General features: G+C 39.0%; 2 protein-coding genes across 2 annotated transcripts; both read left to right on the plus strand.

Annotated features, from left to right (window-relative positions):
- The first annotated feature begins 3,608 nt into the window (after positions 1-3,608).
- On the plus strand, positions 3,609-5,585 carry LOC117993448 (mpv17-like protein 2). Its single transcript, XM_034981247.2, has 3 exons — positions 3,609-3,882; positions 4,754-4,866; positions 5,346-5,585. Exons 1-3 carry the CDS (start codon positions 3,630-3,632, stop codon positions 5,583-5,585), a joined length of 606 nt encoding a protein of 201 aa, XP_034837138.1. The 5' UTR covers positions 3,609-3,629.
- A 13,116-nt stretch (positions 5,586-18,701) lies between these two features.
- LOC117993646 (uncharacterized) lies at positions 18,702-20,767 on the plus strand. Its single transcript, XM_034981448.2, has 2 exons — positions 18,702-19,434; positions 20,035-20,767. Exons 1-2 carry the CDS (start codon positions 18,813-18,815, stop codon positions 20,583-20,585), a joined length of 1,173 nt encoding a protein of 390 aa, XP_034837339.1. The 5' UTR covers positions 18,702-18,812; the 3' UTR covers positions 20,586-20,767.
- The last annotated feature ends 1,256 nt before the right edge of the window (positions 20,768-22,023 follow it).

Below are 22,023 nucleotides of genomic sequence, written 5' to 3' on the forward strand. Positions count from 1 at the left end.
TTTGAATTTATGGAAAGCCTAAATGAGCTAAAATCAACTAATCGCACTGCTGTATCCGCCACCCGCTACTGGTAATTAAACCTTGTACAGTACGCAGCAGAGAAAGCGAATTTGTAGAGCATTGTCACTGTCGTTGAGACCGACAAAACGTCATATAGGTATGAGTGACAGAGACAACGATCAGCAAAGTCGAAATGTCATTCTTATAGGCCGATGTGTATTACTTTCTGCCGTGTACAGTGTACTATACACATTGGGCGCTTGGTAGCGTACATCTGCATGCCAAAGGAGATGGACAAAAATTGTATGGACGCGTGCCCCAGAATGTACAGAGATGATGATATATGTGCCGTTTGGTAAATGTACAGAGATTACATATATGTGCCATTTAATAGTAAAAATCTTCTATTTTAAGGAAAAAAAAGTCACATGTTGTTTTGCAGTCGTGGTATTAAGTTTGTGATAGACATAATTCAGCCTGTGGCAAATTTTGTCCATCTCGTTTCAGCCCGACCCACCAATAGTTTGAGCTGTGCGATGACAGATCAGTCAGTCAAGTTTTCCTTTTATATATCTAGACTACATTGTAAGTTAGAAGCCATGTAACCACATCTACTCTCGTCTATTAAGAAGCGCTAACAGCGTCGGTGAAACGTCTCAAAATACTCTTCCGTTTTGACAAAAAGCTCCGAAGTGGCGCCCGCGACCCGCCACGTCTAGCGCCTCTTTACTAGCTTTATATAGTGCTGAAACAGATGTAGAACGGTCAGAGCGACACGTATTTGAAAATGAGAAGTCTCTCCCATCTTCAATGATGCCATACTTATACTTACCTACGGTATCCGCGTGGCCCTCTGGCTAGCAGAGGGCACAACCCACCACCTCCCATGGCCCCACCAACCTCGCGGTTATATGGGCCGAAACGCGGGAGGGCGCCCGTTCGGTACTTGCTCGGTGGCTCTTTCCCGGGGCGCCTTCTTGACTCCCTACAAATTCTTTCGTTCCTGTCCTTGTCCCTAATTGGTCTTTCTCCCCTTTCTGGGGCAGACGTACACAACACGCAGATCCCCGCGTGCCCCGCGGTCCGGATCCTTCCTCAAACACCCACTGGTCCACGATCACGGTCCGAGCTAGCAGAGGGCACAGTGGACGGATGGAAGCGGAGGATGGGACGCTGGCGACGTGCGCAGGGTCTGCAGTTGTCGCCCGTTGGGCTCCGACACACTTCGTCGGTGCGCCTCGGACGTGCGGTGTGGGGAGTGGGGACCTCGTAAGCGGGGTCGCTGCCTGGGTCGCGGTTGATTGCTTCGGTGTTCCCGTGACCCAGTCGCCAGGCGACGCGCAGGAGCGCCGCTGGGTTTTTGTGGGTATTCCGGTCGTCTCTCGGCCGTCGAGTCCCACATACCTTCCCTCCAGGTTGGTTGGCTGGTTAATTGGCTGGCTTCTAGGAAGGGGGGATGCGTAAACGGATTTCCCAGCGCTAAAAAAAAGGGGTTCCCATGGTTTAAAAATATAAACCCACGCGGATGAAGTCGCGGCCACTATCTAATATACTACTCTTTTCTATTCGATCTCGCGCAATCCGCTCTACAAATCAGTTAACACTGCACATCTTGAAATAAACAGCTTCCTAAACGATCATCACACTTTATATGCTTTTAATGGTGACGCCTTTGTTTGTTCGCGTGCTTTACGGCTGTTTTACATCTTCACCCTTTACACATGACACCCCGCTGTACCTAGCTAGTAGCTATACCTAAGTCCCGCAAATTGCTAATGCGCGTGGCCGTCGTGTTAGTGACGTCAGTACTAGACTGAAGTTTCGAGCTGATGCATGATGGTATATTTTTACTTAAATAAACGTCAAATGACCTCAAAATGACGATGTTAATGAGACATGGTGCCAGCCCAATACCAATTTGCGGGGACTTATACTATAAGTACTTTACTTTTTTCCTTAGCTGGCTTAAACACAGAATAATATCATCATCATCATCATCATGATCAACCCATCACCGGCTCACTAGAGAGCGCGGGTCTCCTCTCAGAGTGAGAAGGGTTTTGGCCATAGTCTACCACGCTGGCCATGTGCGGATTGGTAGACTTCACACACCTTTGAGAACATTATGGAGAACTCTCAGGCATCGGCAGGCAGGTTTCCTCACGTTGTTTTCCTTCACCGTTAAAGCAAGTGATATTTAATTAGATAATTAAAACGCACATAATTCCGAAAAGTTAGAGGTGCGTGTCCGGGATCGAACCCCCGACCTCCGATTAGAAGGCAGACGTCCTAACTACTAGGCTATCACAGCTACATAGTTTTCGTTAGCTAGCTTAAAAGATAAACATATCGCATAAGCGGTCTCGCAGAAACGCGTAAGCGACGCGATTTATCTAGCACTTTAGCCTTTCTGGAGTTGGGTTCACTGTCAGATCGCATTGTCCGTAAAACATGTCTCCTCACGTGCCATTTTAACTCCGTGGAGCAACTGTCATGTCAAAAGTACGATACCACCTTTAAAATAAGGACTAAAATAAGGACTTTTGACATGAAATCTGCCACAAAAAGTTAAAATGGCACGTGAGGAGATAAGTTTTACGTGTTTAAGCCCAAGACAATAAAGTGTCCTAAATCTAAAAAAATAAACTACCTACCTACCTATACAATAAATCATAACACCTTATATCTACCTATTTAATAGGAAATCCGTTAAAAAAGCATGTAATATTATAATTGAAATATAATTTCAAAATCCAATTTGCAATTTGCTAAAACCAATCACAATAATTTTTAATTTTAATTATAGTCTTCCATCTAACAACTGCGGGAATGAAACAATAACTTATAATACTGCCATTTGGGATATTCCATTTATTTGCATTCAAATACAAAAGTTACAACTCTTATTCTTGTGAAGCTAAGTATTATAATCGTGTAACTTAGAGTTTTGGGAGGAATAAATAATTTTGTAACAGACAATTCGGTTATTTGTCAGGTAGAAATTAAAATTGACTGGGTCGGGGTCCGCCTACACGAAACATCTTTATTAATGATTTTTTTAAACAAAAAATAAAAATATTTTTATGACCCTGACTAGTTACTTTTGGTTGAGAGAATCGTACAATTTTGTTTAAATTATTTTTATTATACTAAGTAGATGATACCCGTGACTTTGTCCGCGTGGAATTAGGTTTTTGAAAATCCCGAGCGAACGCTTTGATTTTCCTGGTTAAATAATTTAAGCAACAAAGTATCCTTTAAATGTACGGAACCCTCTGTGCGCGAGTTCGACTCGCACTTGGCTATTTTTTAGGGTTCCGTACGCCATAACGGGACCCTATTACTAAGCCTCCGCTGTCCGTCCGTCCGTCCGTCTGTCTGTCAGCGGTCTCAAAATGACCGCCATGAAAACCAATAAAACTAAAAAGTGTTACTTATTGTATGATGGTACGGAACCTTCGGTTCACGAAGCTGACTCACACTTGGCCGGCTTTAACCTAAATGCCTACATGCAATACATGCTATCAAAATAATTTTCAAAGTTTTCATCGGTCTTATGCATATGACTCATTTAACAGGACTGTCAAAGTAATGTCAAGAACACAATAATAACAACAAAAACGGAAAAATGGCAATTCTAACAAAAGTGTTTAGTCTACCCCTCCAGTTTCCCCTCATCCGTGGCATGGTGTCCTACGCTGTGATCTGGCCGACTTGCAGCCTCGTCCAGGAGTACATAGAGAGTGGGACCAGCGTGGGAGACGCTGATTGGGCGCGAGCTGCCCGCTTTGGCGTCTTCGGGACGTTCTTTATGGCGCCAGTGTTTTATAGCTGGATGAAATATAGCGGCAAGTTCTTTAGAGGGAAGAATTTGACTACAGGTTGAGACATATGCTTTTTTAACTCGTTGGCTAGTGTAACCACTAGATTCGGTCCCAGATTCGAGTCCCAGGTCGGGCCAAAAATTTTATTAGGGGTTTTTATCAAGAGATCCCACACACAGTACATAATAATGCAATGTATCCACACTAAATTAATAAATGCAAAAGTGTGTCTGTCGGTCTATTTGTCTGTCTGCTAGCTTCTCACGTCCCATTTGACCTACCTACAGAGATAGCTTCCATCCTGGAGACAGGCATAAGCTACTTTTTATCCCGGAAAACAAAGAGTTGCCCATTGAATTTATTATAAAAGTTACCACGGTAAAAAACTAAATACATGCGAACGAAGTAGCGGACATCATCACCGCCCACGTCATGCAAAAATGTACCTATTTGTTTGTTGGTTTGTCCTTCAATCACACCACAACGGAGCAGCGGATCGATGTAATTTTTTGCATGGATATAGTTGAAGTAGTTAAAGTTGAAGTCGAAATAAAGGACCCAGAACCAAGTCAAAGAAAAAAAGGCGATGCCGTTTCAAAAAGTAGCACCACCTGTGCAAAATAGAGAGCTAGAGATGGGCCAAAGAAAAGAAATAACTTTTCAAGATGAATCTTGTGCAGTAAAACTGCTGCAGCTTCTCAAAAGACATTTCAAAATGTAAAGCAATCTGAGGTTGTTCCAAATGCATTGAGAAGGGTAAAGTATGAATGCGTTATAATTGTCCGCGATAGGACAGTGAAGGGATTAAATAGAATCGAATCGAAAGTTAAAGACCTGGAGAGTGGCATAGACCAGAAAATCAAACAGTTCCCTATCCCATGGAAAAAATCCGGGCTGGATTAAAAGGATTTATATTTTTTGTTTACAGCTGTAATGCGAGCCTTGGTTGAACAAGTGTCATATTCCCCTGTAGCGATGGCGTACTTCTTCTTCGGGATGAGTCTTCTAGAAATGAAGCCGTTACACACCTGCGTCAATGAGGTAAGAAAGAAATAACTTTTTTAGCGTTTAAACTACCGTGAGTGATTTCCATTCTAAATAATATCTGTCCCGGCTGTACTCACGTGTTTAGTCGACGTTAGCCCGACTAGTTTCGAACCCATCCGGGGTCCTTTTTCAAGGGAGTCCGTTCGCGCACGCGCCGGGGTTTTGACTGCGGGCCGCGCGTACCGCTGCCCGTAGAGTAGGTATAATATTGTAAACTGATCACTTGAAAAGAGCAACCGCCGAGTTTCTTGCTGGTTCTTCTCGGTAGGTCATTCTGAACCAGTGGTAAATTAAACTAGTTGATGATTCAAAAGCACTTGTAAAAGTTTACTTGAATAAAAATATGTTCTATTCCATTCTATTCTATATGTATACCTAAGTAATACCTAATCATGAGCAGCCACATTGTCGCGACTATCATCTAGACTCTAGGTCTTTTACGTGACGTGTACCGTACTCTAGCTTTCTTTTAGGTCAAAGAAAAGTTCTGGCCTACGTACAAAGTGGGCGCAATCTTCTGGCCGACAGCGCAGACTATCAACTTCTACCTCGTCTCGGAGAAGAACAGGATAGTGTTCGTGAGTGTTGCCAGTTTCGTGTGGACTACATTCATGGCACATATGAAGGCTAAGGAACTGGCTGGAGGCGAAGGGAGTGGAGTGAAGGCAGAGAACGATGAGGAGAGTGAAATAAAAACGAAAGATCCCGATTAGTTGAGTGTTTTATTTCACGTCTGTCTGTGGGCTTCTATACGGCCGCGAATTGGTACAATCTATAGACAGTAAGATTTGTCTTACTAAATGGTTCGTTCGGGCAATTATTCGTCTCGTAAGAAGAATGTGTGATTGCAGCGAGAGGAATGGAAAAGGTATGTAACCTATTTGTAAAACTTCTTGTACCTTAGCTAAGTAAGTATTGTCCTAGAATAAATACCTACTATAGCGCAGCCACGTTGTCGCGACTATCATCTAGATTCTAGGTATATTTTTACGTGACGCCTACTGAAATCTAGCTTTCTTTTAGGTCAAATAGAAGTTCTGGCTTATACATACAAAGTCTGTGCTAAGCTTTCTTTTGCTCGACAGCGTAGACTATCACGTCACTATACTGGTGTACCAATATTATAGTATTGATTAGAAGCTTCAGGTAGACAAATCTAAATATATAAAAGGAAAAAGTGACTGACTGACTGACTGATCTATCAACGCACAGCTCAAACAACTGGACGGATCGGGCTAAAATTTGGCATGCAGATAGCTCTTACGACGTAGAAGGATTTATGAAAATTTAACTCCTAAGAGGGTGAAATAGGGGTTTGAAATTTGTGTAGTCCACGACAGACGTAGACGAAGTCGCGGCTAGTACTATATATTATACGTACTATACAGATATAGACATATACAGTCTATGTTCAATCAACTGCAGTCTCACGGGCAAAGCCATGGAAAAAAGCTATGGGGTAGAACTTTAGAAAAATGTTGGGGCATAGGATAGAGAAATATCGACTTGTAACAAAATCGAGCATAGCACATTAGAGTATCGTTGACAATACATGATTAACGACCTGTAAGCGGACCCTCATAAAAATTCATTCACATAATTAATTTTAATATCTTTTTATGGTAACAATATCTTATGGAAAAAATTAAGAATGCTGTAAAGGATTCTTTTGTACATACCTAAGAAGTCTTTTTTTTATTCAGATACAAGTTAGCCCTTGACTGCAATCTCACCAGGTGGTAAGTGATGATGCAGTCTAAGATGGTAGCGATCTAACCTGGAAGGGGTATGGCAGTTTTTATTAAACCCATGCCCCTTTGGTTTCAATACGGCGTCGTACCGGAACGCTAAATCGTTTGGCGACACGGCTTTGCCGATAGGGTGGTAACTAGCCATGGCCAAAGCCTCCCACCAGACCAGACCAGAAATTTAGAAATTATAAAATTCCAAACCACAGCCAAAAATCGAACCCGGGACATCCCACTTATAAAACCACAGTGCTTACCACTGCGCCAGGGAGGTCGTCACCACCACCTACGCTGTCTACCACCGCTGTGCTTTCCAGTGCAAGGTCGTCATTCTAGCCTTTTGGGACCCCAAAATCTATCGGTTTTTCAAACTACCCTGCCGATTGCCCACTTCAGCTTTGCAACCCGTTGACCTATGTCGGTTACTCTGGTTCTCCTACGGATTTGAGCACTTAGAGAAACTCCAAGCATAGCGCTCTCCATCGCCCGCTGAGTGACTCAGGGGCCTGGGCTTTCTTAGTTAGCGACAATGTCTCTGATCCATAATTGTCATCACTGGTAACACGCATTGTTCGAAAACTTTGGATTTAGCAACCCAACCCGTTCAGACTGAACCCGACAGCCATCTTTCAGATGCAATGCAAAGGTTTTACCTGAAAGATAGAGCGGAGGGCGGGGAGGAGGTTTTTAGTCCGTAGGCCATTGTGGAGTCGGGCATGCCGGAGGCATCCATGAGGATTTTCCTCCTCCTCGAACGAAAAAAAAAAAAACCTAACCCGTTGAGCTACGTGGGTTACTTACTCTGGTTCTCCTACAGATTTCCTCATTTGTAATTTGATCGCGTAGAGTAGAGAAACTCTAAGCATAGATACTTAGCTCTCTCCATCGCCCGCTGAGTGACTCTGAGCTTTCTTATGATGCCCATAGCTAGCAAACATATCTCTGATCCATTGCAATTGCAATTGTGCATTGTAAGGTGTACATCTCCTGAGGATGCTGCGGTGTCGGGGCGAAACGTGCGTCGAGTGTGTTTGGGATTTGTGTGGTGCTGCGTGGTGGTGGTGCGTATTGCTTGCCGAGTGGCTGCTTTTCCTGCATCAGCATTAGCAGTTTGCATTTCGCATGTTGCATCATACAGATTCGACCTGTTTCAGCGGATTACAGCAAATTAAGCTTTTGATTCATTGTATATCATGGACTTCCGCAAAGTTACGCCTGCTTCTATACAACATAATATTTGTCATCACTGGCAACACCCACTGTTAGAAGACTTTGGGTTTATAAGTCCCGCAAATTGCTAATAAGCGTAGCCGCCATTTTAGTGACGTCAGCACTAGACTGGTTTCGAGCTGATGGTATATTTATATTTCGGCTGACGTCAAAATTACGTCATTTCGATGTAATGAGACATGGTTCCAGCGCAATAGCAATTTGCGGGACTTATAGCTTGTATGGATCTCCTCATTTCTGATTTTATCACGTAGAGAAAAGTTCCCGTTTATCATACGTCAAATCGCCAGATAAAAAATCACTTGATTAAGTAGTCAGGGCCGGGGCTCCCTTAAAATTCGCTCGTGAAAACAGCCCGATTAATTAGTTGATAATATGTAGTACCGGCGGCTACCGGCGGAGTGGACGACTCTCCACAAAAGGACCGAAACTGGTCCTTTTTCACTTAACGATCTTGACTCCGGTCGCTACCAAAAAAATTGGTAAAAAACGCCTTTACCTGACCCCTTGGGTAGTATAGATATCGAGTTGCTGTTACGGTGTGTAATCGACTTAGATGTGTCTAACAGCAGAAAATATTTAATCTCTATACTTACTTATATAAAAATGAATCGCTGAATTTGTTGCTGATCGCAAATCTCGAGATCAGCTGAACCGATTTCGTTAACTCTTTTTTCATAATATTCCTTGAAGTACGAGGCCATTTCTTACGGAGAAATTTTTTAAAAAAAATCCTGAAAAATAATTGACTGTTAGGCGGTACGAAGTTCGCCGGGGCATCTAGTATTTAAATAAAACATTGTGTTACAATTTGAAAATGTAAATTTTTTTTGAATAAGGCAAATATTTAGGCCACTATCAAGTGAATAGGTAGCATCTAGGCAAGCTCGCTTTGTCATTCAAATCACCATTTACCAGCAAGTCTGAACGCTGATTTCGGCCAAACGCTAGTCTTAACTTAAAAGAATATGTGAAGATCAGAACTAAACCTGATTTTTATAGTTTTTATTTTATTGAACCACCAAAAAAATTACATTATTCAAGTCCCAGGTGTCAGGTTTTAATGCAATTCCAATTATAGGCGGCTACAGCATGCAAATTTTGCAATGCAATTAGAATCTAAATATATAAAAGGAAAAGCTGACTGACTGATTGATCTATCAACGCACAGCTCAAACTGAACGGATCGGGCTGAAATTTGGTATACAGATAGCTATTATGACTTAGACATCCGCTAAAGAAAGAATTTTTGAAAACCCAATACCTAAAGGGGTAAAACAGAGTATGAAATTTGTGTAGTCCACGCGGAAGAAGTCGCGGGCATAAACTAATTAACAACTTAATAGATAAGAAAATTGATTGATTAACTTTAGGAATACAAAAGTACCTACCTATTTCTGTTCTGAAATTAGTCAATTTATATCCAATATAACCACTTTTTTAAAGTAAAATGTGATTGTGTATAATGGATAATGGAAGAAAAGTAAGATATCTTCAGTTTTGTTATATCGAACGGTACACAAGGTGGTTTTACCCACTCTGTAGATGTATCCCAATGAACTATTTCACGCTACTCCATAGAAGTAAATTATGTTAAAGATAAAACTGACCAAATCACAACGCATAAAGTGACGTTTTTTTGTCTGTCTGTTACAAAAGGACCTCTCCTCACCTGCTGGGTGACATTATTTATTGTTATTGTACAAAAAACTAAGATATTTAGGTCAATTTAAAAAAAGTTTAGAGCGGCTATCGGAAACATTATTTATCTTCAAAGTGAGAAAAAATTTGAATAAAATCTTTTCAGCCAAAACAGATCACAAAGACAACAGACTAAATGCCGGGGATTACATATACTTATTTCTCAAAAAACAAAAAGTAGTGTGAGAATAATTTTATTCTTCTTAGCGTATTCCCGCGACTTCGTTAACGTGGACTACTTGCACAAATTTCAAACCCACGCTTTACTCCCTTGGGAGTTGTATTTTTAAAAATCCTTTCTTAGCGGCGTCTGCGTCATAATAGCTGCGCGTTGATAGATCAGTCAGTCAGTTAGCTTTTTCTTTTATACAGATAGATTAGCATTTGAATTGAAACTAAAGTAAAAAGTAGCCAAATGGCTTTTTGTGACTTATTTCATTCTTTCCTTTATCCTATCTGTTACTTCGATGTAACATTTTATGTCTCTGCTGTTATTGTATAAAAAGCGATCGGCAAGAATAAATTGATTTAATTTCTGACATTTCATAATTAGTGTAAAATATGATGGTGGCGAAGGAGCGTTTTGTGATTTTTTTGGGAATTTATTTCTGAGAATTCTTGAGAAATCGCGTCTCTCTGGTATTTTAACATTTTTTCATGGGAATATTTTTTATTTAATTGTGTAAGGTGTAATTGGGTAGAGGTAATATTTAATAAGCTGTGATAGCCTAGTGGTTAAGACGTCCGCCTTCTAATCGGAGGTCGGGGGTCGATCCCGGGCATGCACCTCTAACTTTTCGGAGTTATGTGCGTTTTAAGTACACAATTAAATATCACTTGCTTTAAGGGTGAAGGAAAACATCGTGGGGAAACCTGCATGCCTGAGAGTTCTCCATAATGTTCTCAAAGGTGTGTGAAGTCTACCAATCCGCACATGGCCAGCGTAGTAGACTATGGCCAGAACCCTTCTCTCTGAGAGGAGACCCGTGCTCTGTAGTGAGCCGGCGATGGGTTGATCATGATGATGATGATGGCATTAGCTCAGCTATTTATAGTGAATAAAATACGGCGGCAAATTCATTAGCCAATAAAATACAAAAAAAAATATCTATTAGGTAGCATTTGGGTAGCCTCCAGAATATATTTCAAGTCTTATCCTTTAAATTAGTTTAGCCTTAAGCCAAATTACCGAGATTATGGCTCCCGGCGGCACCACAGACAAAGGAGGTCGTATTTCAAGATATAAAACTAAATTTCTCAATTAGTGCACGCCATAGAGAGTACCTGTAAATATAGAGCGGCTGTTTACCGTCCAAGATAGGGTTGCCAACCGTACTCTAAAATAGAGTATTGTACTATATATCATGTAAGCGTAATCTATAACACTAATAGAGTATGCAAAAATATTCTTTTTACACAATGTTTGCTATACTAGTACCAGTCATGTAATATTATGCAAACCCATTATCATAACAAAAAAAGTCAACTATTTACTGTTAATATAATGTCATTATGTCAATGTCATGTCACAAGCTGTTCTGAGAAGTGTTTTGAGGTTACGTTACACGAGTTTTTCATTGTGCATTTTTTTTAAACATAAAATAAATGATACTCTTTTTTGGAAGTCCGTACTCTTTATTTACCTTTTGTGAAATCAGATGTACCTAATCTATTTCTTCTAATAAAATTTAGTCTAAGTATTCTCTAAATTCCCACAAGTTTCTATGCGCACTCCACAGGGTAAAATTTCCTTGTATTACATTTTTAAGACCGATAAAAACTGAAAGACGTTGAGTCCCAAGGTGCTAGAATGGTGACCTCCCACCGGAAAGCGCAGTGCTGGAAGACCTCCCACTAGGTGGACAGACGACATCAAATTCGGGCGACGATATCGGCTTGATTTATTCCAACATTTAAATTAACAAAGAACATTATTAAACTATAATAACCATCCTCTTGAACCACTCTATAATATGTTGTGGAAAACCGCATTAAAATCCGTTGCGTAGTTTAAAAGATCTAAGCGTAGGTACATACAGACAGCGGGTAGCAACTTTATTTTATTTGTTGAGATTTAGATATCAGTCCTAATCCCAAAAATCTGTTTCATTGATAGATGGTACCCACTTTGGCCAAAACCACGGTAATGTTATAAAACTCTTTTGTCGACTGTGCTTCCCTTCGGCCCCTTTTTCATGATTCGTGTCCTATCTGTCACTAATAAGTATTTAAACATCTTTAACCAGCCAGTGACATCTCAATCAGAAAGAAATAAAAATGTTATTACTCAGCTTAAACTTACAATAACTAGAATTAAGAGCTTTAAAAGCAAATTAATTTTTTATTGTTTCTGAGAGGAATACGCCTTTTATTATTTACTTACCTACCTGCTTACGTGTAGCTTTTTAGGGTTCCGTTATCCGAACCCGAAGAGTACCAACGGAACCATATTACTAAGACTCCGCTGTCCATCCGTCTATCCGTCCATCCATCTGTCTGTCAGAGGGTTGTATCTCGTGAACCATTATAGGTAGAGACCTGAAATTCCTATTCTATTGCCACTATAACAACAAATGCTGACAATTTCAAAATTACCACCATGAAAATTAAAAAAAAATTAAAAAGTGTTATTTTTTGTACGATGGGACGAAAGCCTTCCTGCCCGACTCACACTTGGCCAAAAAAAGAGTGCACCTACTATGTATCTACGTCATGTATTCAAGGTTGTATGTTTGTAATTTGTATGTATGTATATTGTGACTTGTGAGCTTCCGTAACAGATTTCATCGCTGTTGAAATTACCTAAGTGTACTCACTTTTATAGAGTGACACTATTTTCTTCAATATTTTCGAAAATCTACATATTATCTATCTTCTATCTAAATATATAAAAGGAAAAGGTGACTGACTGACTGACTGACTGATCTATCAACGCACAGCTCAAACTACTGGACGGATCGGGTCGAAATTTGGCATGCAGATAGCTATTATAACGTAGAGATCCGCTAAGAAAGGATTTTTGAAAATTCAACTCCCAAGGGGGTGAAATAGGGGTTTGAAATTTGTGTAGTCCACGCGGACGAAGTCGCGAGCATAAGCTAGTTTTTAAAATAAAATTGGTAATAATTAATTACTTTAGGAACCATCTTTTTTCTTTCGTTTAGTTCTTCCGATTGTTTCGTTGCAAGTCCCGTAGATACAAATTAGATAAAATCCACAAATTGATCTCTTGTAAATGATAAAAAATTCGGAACAAGCTCGCTCTAAGGAACGCTATGGTTTGTAATTATAAGAAAACGTGACATCCAATTATCTATTTATCATCAATTTACTAATCACATCGAGAAATCGGGCCACCCACCGCGGGCGGGCACTTAGAACAATCGATTCATTCGATTATTTTACTCGAATGATTCGGATCGATCCGCCTTTGCGATACACCGGAATGACTCGGCAGAATCGGAAATGTTTCTATCCATGATTAGTCAATTATAGGACAATTAATCAGATAGCGATTTGTGGGGCAGATCTTGCAATTTGCAACTCATAGTATACTATAGAACCTACACGTATTTTTTACTAAATCAACAAAATGTGTTTCATTTACTGCACCTGAGAACCCAAGGATGTGTGTATCGGCAGAATATAAACTTATTATTATTGCAAATTAAATAATGTACCTACCTATCTATTTGAAAAGAGCAACCGTTTGGTGCCTTGGCTAATTCCTGGGCGTTCCCCCGAATCAGTGAAAAGATTCTTTTTTTAAAAAACTATTTCTATTTGTATTAGATAGAATTATCTTTTCTAATAGCTATAAGTAGAATTTTTAAAGTCTTCCCAAATTCAAAAATTTTTTGCCGAAAAAAATACTAGAAAAATATTCGTGGAAGGTTCATAAAAATCACTGCTTTATTCTCATAAATAAAATTATATCGTAGCGCCATCTAGCTCTAATTCTAAATACTATTTAAAGGTTTCCCCTGTAACGCCATCTATGTGAATTAGCTTGAACTGTGTTTGAGGCGACATCTATTAGAATCGTATAAAACTAGCTCGTAAATTTTACGAAGTGGTACTGCTACTCCACACTAGGTGGCGGTAAAAGTTTAAATACTTTTTTTATATGACACTAGATGGCGCTAGTAGTAACTTACAGCTTAGAAGGATTTTAATTAAAAAAAAACAAAATTCCAAAAATAACATTTCAATTCACTCACAGTGTGATTTTTAGATTATCATGTAGGTAATTAATTAACTACATATAATATTCAACTACCTACTCAACGTCGTTCAACTATAAAGTTGAAAGACGGGGCGCGGGGTAATTTTTATAAATTTATTTTAAAAAATGCTAGGTGACTAGTTAGCTATTTTTAAATGCGAAAGTGTGTTTGTTTGTTGGTTTATTGGTTTGTTGGTTTACCTATTCTTCAATCACGTCGCAACGGTGCACTGATTGACGTGATTTTTTTCATGGGTATAGATAAAGACCTGGAGAGTGACATAGGTTACTTTTATCTCGGAAAATCTAAGAGTTCCCACGGGTTTTTTAAAAAACCTAATTCCACGCGGACGAAGTCGCGGGCATCAACTAGTAAAACAATAAAATCGTTTATCTCCCGGAACAACGTGTTGTTTTACGATCTGTCAATTTTTTACTTCCATCCCAATAGAGCTCAATAGTGTTTGCTTCCGAAGTAACATGACACTCGCAGCGTGGCACTGGCGCGGGGGTAAAGGGCTCTTCATACAGGCGTAAATTGACGCTCAGCTGCGGCTCAGGTGGCAGCGGATGCGTCTTGCGGGGCGGCTGGCGGCTAGCGTGTAGAAAGAAATTGTAAGAAAGGCGCGCGGACGTGTCCTGATCGAGAGCGGGTCGAAGACTAACTACACGCAGAAATATTTTTTTTTTTAAAGCAATCTTCAAATCAAAAATCAAACGTTATGTTACTGATTTAATAAATTTTCAGCCGCGTTTTTTGTTTTAATGTGTAAGTCACTTTACAAGTTTACATGGATTATCTAATGCTGGACAGAAGTAGGTATAGTACGCGACAGGTAGAGATGGCAATCGGGGAGGGAACGCCCCGCGCACCCGCACAGCCCCCGCGCCAACCCGGTGCGGGCGAACGCGGGTGACGTGCGGGTGTGCGGGGCGACCCCTTGCCTCATACCCCGATTTGCGGGAGCCCACCACATTATAATCTCAAGAACTCCTAACACCCGCCAGTAATTAAGGGAAAGGTGTTACGACTCTCACTATTTTTTTTAAGTAGGTAATAGATTTAATGAAAAGTGAACATTTTACACCACACATTTAGACCAAAGCACTAGATAAAAACTGAAACTGGTGTTTGCAATTTGCAGCCCAAATAGACCGTAGTCTGTGCTAGGGCTGACAAAGATCATCGACCTCACACAATATACTTACCTAATCAGTACCCTTATTATAAATGCGAAAGTGTGTTTGTTTGTTAGTTTATTGGTTTGTCTGTCAATCATTCACGTCGCAACGGAGCAACGGATCGACTTGATTTTTTGCATGGGTAATGGGTATAGTTAACCTACCTGGAGAGTGACATAAGCTACTTTTTATCCCGAGAAATCAAAGAGTTCCCACGGGATTTTTAAAAATCTAGTACATTTTTAAAGGTTCCAGGAGAAAACATATCATATATTTCAGGACTATTCCCGGAATGCACAGACGCATAGACATCATACTGAAAGCTCATAATCTAATTGATTGAAAAAATTAAAAGCCAGTCAAAAGCGTTTGCTTAAAACTGTCAAAATCGCAATAAAGCTTGAAGTTTACGAGCTTGCTCGTGCTTTTTAAGTGGCTACTACAGCTTTTTTCAGAATTTAAGTTTTTTTAGCAAGTTATGCGATTCTTATAGCTTGGGAACGGGGAAATTGGCGCCATGACGTGTCTATACAGGTCGAGTCGAGATGGCAATCGAGGTATGAGGCGGGGGGACGCGCCCCGCACACCCGCACGTCACTCGCGCTCGCCCGCACCGGGTTAGCGCTGAGGCTGTGCATCTCGGGGCGGTCCCTCCACGATTGCCATCTCGACCTGTCGCGTACTATAGGTTTTAATATGCCTGTCTGTGTGCTCATTTTTTGGAAACTAAAAATAATTAATTTTAGATTTTCTTCTTCTTTGTATATTGCAAATATGTTATATTTTTGTGAGTATTTAATTTTATTTACGTATGATAAAAAATTATCCACCAAAATGACACTTTTATATGTCTGTAATTTTGTGAAATTATAATTTTTTGGTTTGGATTTTTATAATGTAAAAAATACTAAATAGAAAACTTTTATCTGCTATAGTACTAGTTTAGGACCTCTCCTTTAATAAATATATATTTTTGTGTAAATTGTCAAAAATGTCAAAGATTGCACGAAATCGAAAATTGAATAATAGTCTTTTGATATTTTAGGCAATAAGAAACAAACTATCAATAAATTGCAAAATGTTGTCTTATTTGGTAATAAAACAGAAAATTTCCTACAATGTAGTACAAATAAGTTTTTAAGTAAATGCAGGGATTTACAAAATTTAAGGGGTCAAAAATGGGCTTAAACTCCTTGTACGCTACATAACCCTATTTTACGCTCTTAATACTGGTTGCAATATTGAAAATCAGGGTCAACTGTCATGTCACCTTTAAAAATCGTACGTCTGACATGAAATTTGACACAAAGTAAAAATGGCGCTTGAGAACTCATTTTTTATGCGTTATACCTATTACCTACAATATCAAAACTTTTTAAAATAAATTAACGTTATGCTACGTTAAAGTACAGTTCTTGCAATTCACGAAGGCGAGTGGCTCATGCTTGTGCGGTAATCGGTATAAGTAAGGTACACTATGTGCGTTTGCGAGCGCTTGCTCGCGACTGATTGGTCCAACACGCACGCACACTTACGCAATGCCCGTGTACCTATCCGACGTAACCACAAGTAAAGTCCACTCGCCTTCGTGAATTGCAAGAACTGTACCTACCTACGTTATAAACTGGACTCGTGGACGAATAAATACCGGACTTTAATGTTTATACTTTCTGTCATTTGGTGTGAAAGTTATGTTAGGTAGCTAATAAATAATAATAAATAATTAGATATCCCGTCAACACTTAACAGGCGAACTTATATCGAAAGAGCCAACATCAGACCGACCTCTGTGGCTCAGTGATGCCAATAACTAAAGGTCCCATGTTCGAATGTTATTGATTAAGTTTGGATTTTATATCATCATAATCATCTCAACCAGCTTACTAGTAAATACTGAGCACGAGGTTTAGGCCATAGTCCACCACATTGGTTTTATATCTAGTTTTATCTCAACCCATCACCAGCTTACTAGGTAGGTAGGTGCTGAGCACGAGGTTTAGGCCATACTCCATCACGCTGATCAAATGCGAATTGGCAGACTATACACATCTTTGACAAAATTCTCAAAGGTGTGTGAAATCTGCCAATCTGCACTTGTTGAGCTGTGCGTTAATAGCTCAGTCAGTCAGTCAGTCAGTCACCTTTTCCTTTTATATATTTAGAAGATTTTAATCTGAACCGGAACCATGAGGACAACACTATTTTTGTTAAGCTGGTATCATTCTTGTTTGACATTTCTAGTTGTCATTTTAGGGACTAAAAAATAGACTTTAGTGATGTTGGAAGTGGTAGGTAGGTACCTACCTATTGATATGAAAATAAACCACATTCAAAAGCACAATAAAACAAAATCAAATCATAAATGCTAACAAAATATTTGCATCAATAGTCAATACAAAAGTCATTAGCGATACAGATATCAAACCTTGACAGCCATGAAGTCATCCGTGTATTTACACTACGCCGAAACGTGAGTAAAACGGGGTAAGACACAAATGGGCAATTCGCAGTTGTAGCGTTTTGCCTTTTGAAAAAAGTAACTGTTGGGTTTCTGTCGGTGATATACCTATAGCTACATTATCCCTGAGTGATATAGGCTATAAATTATATTACGCGAATGAAGTCGCGAGAAAAACTAGTCTAATCTATATATATAAAAGGAAAAGGTGACTGACTGACTGACTGACTGACTGATTTATCAACGCACAGCTCAAACTACTGGACGGATCGGGCTGAAATTCGGCATGCAGATAGCTATTATGACGTAGGCATCCGCTAAGAAAGGATTTTTGAAAATTCAACTCCTAAGGGGGTGAAATAGGGGTTTGAAATTTTGTAGACCACGCGGACGAAATCGCGAGCATAAGCTAGTAAAAATATAAACTTTATTTAAAGCACAAATTAACAAATCAAATCATACCTAAATGCAATAGCTAGGTACTAATAAAATATTTGCATCAATAGTCAATACAAAAGTCATATGCTATACAGAGATCGAACTGACAGCCATGATGTCATCCGTGACAGTAGGTACTGCTGACACTTGAGTAAAACGGGGTAGGGCACAAATGGGCAATTTGCAGTTGTAGCGTTTTTCCTTTTAAAAGAGTAACTGTTGAGTTTCTAGTCACTCTTCTCAGTAGAATTTTCTTATTGCATCAAATCAAGAGTCAATACAAAAGTCACTCCAAAACAAAGAATTATTTTTACGGTTCCGTACCCTATTCCTTAGCCTATGCTGTCCGTCCGTCTATCTGTCTGTCTGTCAGCGGGCAGTATCTCGCGAATATTACGGTAGAGAGTTGAAATGTTCACAGTGTTTCTATTACCGCTATAACATCAACAAAAAATGGCTACCATGTAAAGTGTAAACTAATAAATTTACATAATCTTGTACAATACCTAGTACCTACGGAACCATGTACGGAACCCTTCGTGTGCGAATCCCGGTTGACAGGTTACCCTATATATAGGTACATTTACTCTTTGACAGGTTTTCGTCAGAAATTATTCGTACAAAAACTTTTTACCTCTACATTTTTCCTTTTCTCTCAAAACTTGCTTTATGCACTTAGCCCCGTTTTAGTTACCGGAATGCATTACAGACAAACAGAGACAGATATACCAACTACAGTGCGTTGAAAGGAGACAAATATAAACACCATGGCCCCGCCCCCTATCTCAGGGCACAACGTGGATTGGCTTCGTGTCCCAATCCTTAACACCATCAGTCTTCCATCGCGGTTCTTTTCAACCACAACTTAATTAGAAAACTAATTAGTCAAAGTGAATAATGAACGCAACCGTGTTAAACTAACTTTTAACTACTAAATAAACACTTAATCAAAACAAAAATGGATAACTATGAACAACACAACGAAGTATCGACATCCTACAATAGTTTCAAACATAATTACAGTGAATGCAAGAATGAATACGAATATGCCAAATACGAAAAAGACTACCCAGTTTACGACCAGAAAAACTATCGTATGAAAATAGACGAACAACTAAACCAAGGGAATTTAAACACACCGTTTTCAGTCAAAGATATATTGAACATAAACCAGACATCTTACTATGAAAGAAGTGATTGGAAAACAGACAAAGACAGGCGAAATCCTGAATACGAAACCTTATATCATCAAAGTCAGTACTGCCCAGAGTATTTTACCCAGGTATACCCAAATATCCCAGTACATAATGATTCCTATTGGACCCCAGAAATATATCATGAAGCAAAAATGGAAGAGTATTATAATTATAACCCTTATTGCCATAATTTATATCATCAGAATCATGAATATCCCGACTTAAATAGCCATCATGTTATGGTTGAAGTACCAGGGAAGGATAACCTTGAAAGAGATCTACCAGGAGTTAAAGGTGTGGAGAAAACCGTCCAGCTGATACAGGAAAACACTCCGTTTTCGAATACTTTGCAAAAATTCCCCTCTGTAGCTAAAAAACAGTCGAGTGAGTACAATTTTCTTACTACAGGTTTCCAATTAGCAAAACATTTTTTTTATATTAAAAGTAGTTCAATTGAATTAAAGAACTTTTTTCCGATTTTGAAAATAAAATTAGAAACCGATAGATATAACCGAAACTTTATTGAATTAAGTTTTACATTAAGTAGGTATCCTCAAACATTTTTAAATTGTGTTTTAGTTAGACCACAGGCTTTCCTAAACCATAACAAAAATGTTCATCATCATCATCCACCGACGGGGTGACCTATCGCCAGCTCACTACTAAGAACTTGTTTCCTCTTCTTTTATTCTTCTAGAATGAGAAAGGTTTAGGCCATCACTCTATCTTTCTGGCCAACTTCACACACCTTTGAGAACAATATGAAGAACTCGCTTTCGTCAGGAGTTTCCTTACGATGTACTTACCTATTCTTTCAACGTGATATTTAATTGCTTAAAACTCACAAAACTTTTCAGTTTTTTTGAGTTTAAGAGTATACAGGTGCGTGCCAAATAGGAGGTCCAGTTCTTTAAATTCTGGGCTATGTCACTCCTTACCAAAATGACGTGAAAATCATAACCAAAATATTCTTTTGTTTAACAGAGCCAACATGCAGCAGCAAGCTAGAAAAGAAGAACATAAAAAGGAAACCTAGAATCCTATTTTCGCAAACTCAAGTCCACGCACTAGAAGTCCGTTTCAGAGCCCAAAGGTACCTCACAGCTCCAGAAAGAGAACAACTAGCCAAAACATTGAACCTTACACCCACACAAGTCAAAATCTGGTTTCAAAATCGACGATACAAAAGCAAAAGAATCAAATCTCCTGAAGTATCAACATCCACAGATGTAAAACCTATCAAAAACATCGGAAGGAAACTATATAGGTCAGAACATAGAGAATTGCCTCCACCCTACGAATTCAAAGTTGAAAACACACTTGAAACAGACAATAATATGACTTCAACAATATATTTCGACGATAGTTTAACGTATGAAGATAATGAAACCGAGAAATATTATTCTAGACAACTGAATGAAGATACAAATGTAGGTACAAGCTCTGTACCAGATCTTTATGAAGGTGACATGAAGGAAGAAATGTATAAAGAAGCCGAAATGAAAAAATATTTCCCCATAAGCTACGTCTGTTGATACTTATAAGAAACCTACACCATTTTAGACTGACTGCCAAAAAGTATTATTTTGTTATTTTTTTTGTATTAAGATATTTTGTATTTTGTAAAACGCGCTTGTGCGATTGAAATATATTTTTAAGCTATCCGCCAAAGCATATTTAGTTTGTAAGTATTTAATGTTTTTAAATAAATGTGAAAGACTGAAAATGACGCTTTTTTTCTTGAAACCAAATAAATCAAAACAATAACTATGCCTACAGATAACTATGCGAATTTAGACTAACGTCCTCGTAAAATTCGGTTTAAAAAAATATCTTGGTGACACTTTGACTTTCCAGAATGAAAAGTAGTATCTTATATCAATCTCCATGCAAACTATCTCTGTAGCAAATAGAATATTGCCCACGATTGCGTCGGCGTGTATTTAGTTTATAAAAATCCCATGAAAACTTTTTGATTTTCTGAAAAAGTAGCTTCAAGCTTGTGTCTACAAAAATCCCAGGATACAAGCTACTCTCGTACCTATGTCTGTTAAAATTTCGCTGAGTTCGGTAAATGGATGGACGGTGAAAAGTTAGCAGACAGGGAGACCGACGCATTTATAAATTGAAAGGAGAAACTGACTGACGTACCTACATCTCAAACCGTTGGGTTTTCAGAAACTACAGATGTTGTATGTAAGTCGGGTTTCTCTCTAATTGTAGACACTCACTTAGAAAGGATTTTCTGAAAATCTTTGAATCTAGAGTAGGTAGGTACCAGTGGCGTGCACAGGGTTTGAAGCCAGGGTAGGCATTTGTTAGGTAGGAACCTGTTTACTGGCAGGTCATAATGAAAAATGCATTTATGCCTCTATGACCTGCATGCTACTGGTAGGTACCTACGTCGAGTAAATTTTTCAGATCCCAAAGTTTTTTTAAGTTTTGAAAGTGTGAACTCAAGTCTCAATTCTTTTTTAATAAAAATCTAAGCAGTACCATAATCTTAACAATAAAATTTTATATGCATTCAATAAAAACAATAAAACCTACATAAGCCATATTGTCCCTTTTAGCTTTTTTTGAGTCAATTTGTAAAACTCGCTCTTATCTGAATTGCTACCATACCGCATCGATTGAGGGTTGGCCGCGACAGACTGGCGTTTGTTTAAACGCTTCCACTCCTAAAGAAATAAGACATTTTACAAGGACCAAAGTCAAAGTCAAATCATTCATTCAAATTAGGCATAGATACCATCGTATACTTTTTGATGGTCAGTTGTTGAATTTGTAAGATGTAATGGTGATAATCGGGTCTGCTCTCGGAGTGAGAAGAGGTTGGCCATAGTCTACTACGCTGGCCTAGTTCGGATTGGCAGACTTTACACACCGACAAAAACATTATAGAGAACTCTATAACAATATTATGCATTATAGCGGCATGCAGGTTTTCTCAATGTTTTCCTTCACTGTCAA

Source organism: Maniola hyperantus, chromosome 24, assembly GCF_902806685.2.
Source record: "Maniola hyperantus chromosome 24, iAphHyp1.2, whole genome shotgun sequence".
In the NCBI taxonomy this organism is placed as follows: Eukaryota; Metazoa; Arthropoda; class Insecta; order Lepidoptera; family Nymphalidae; genus Maniola; species Maniola hyperantus.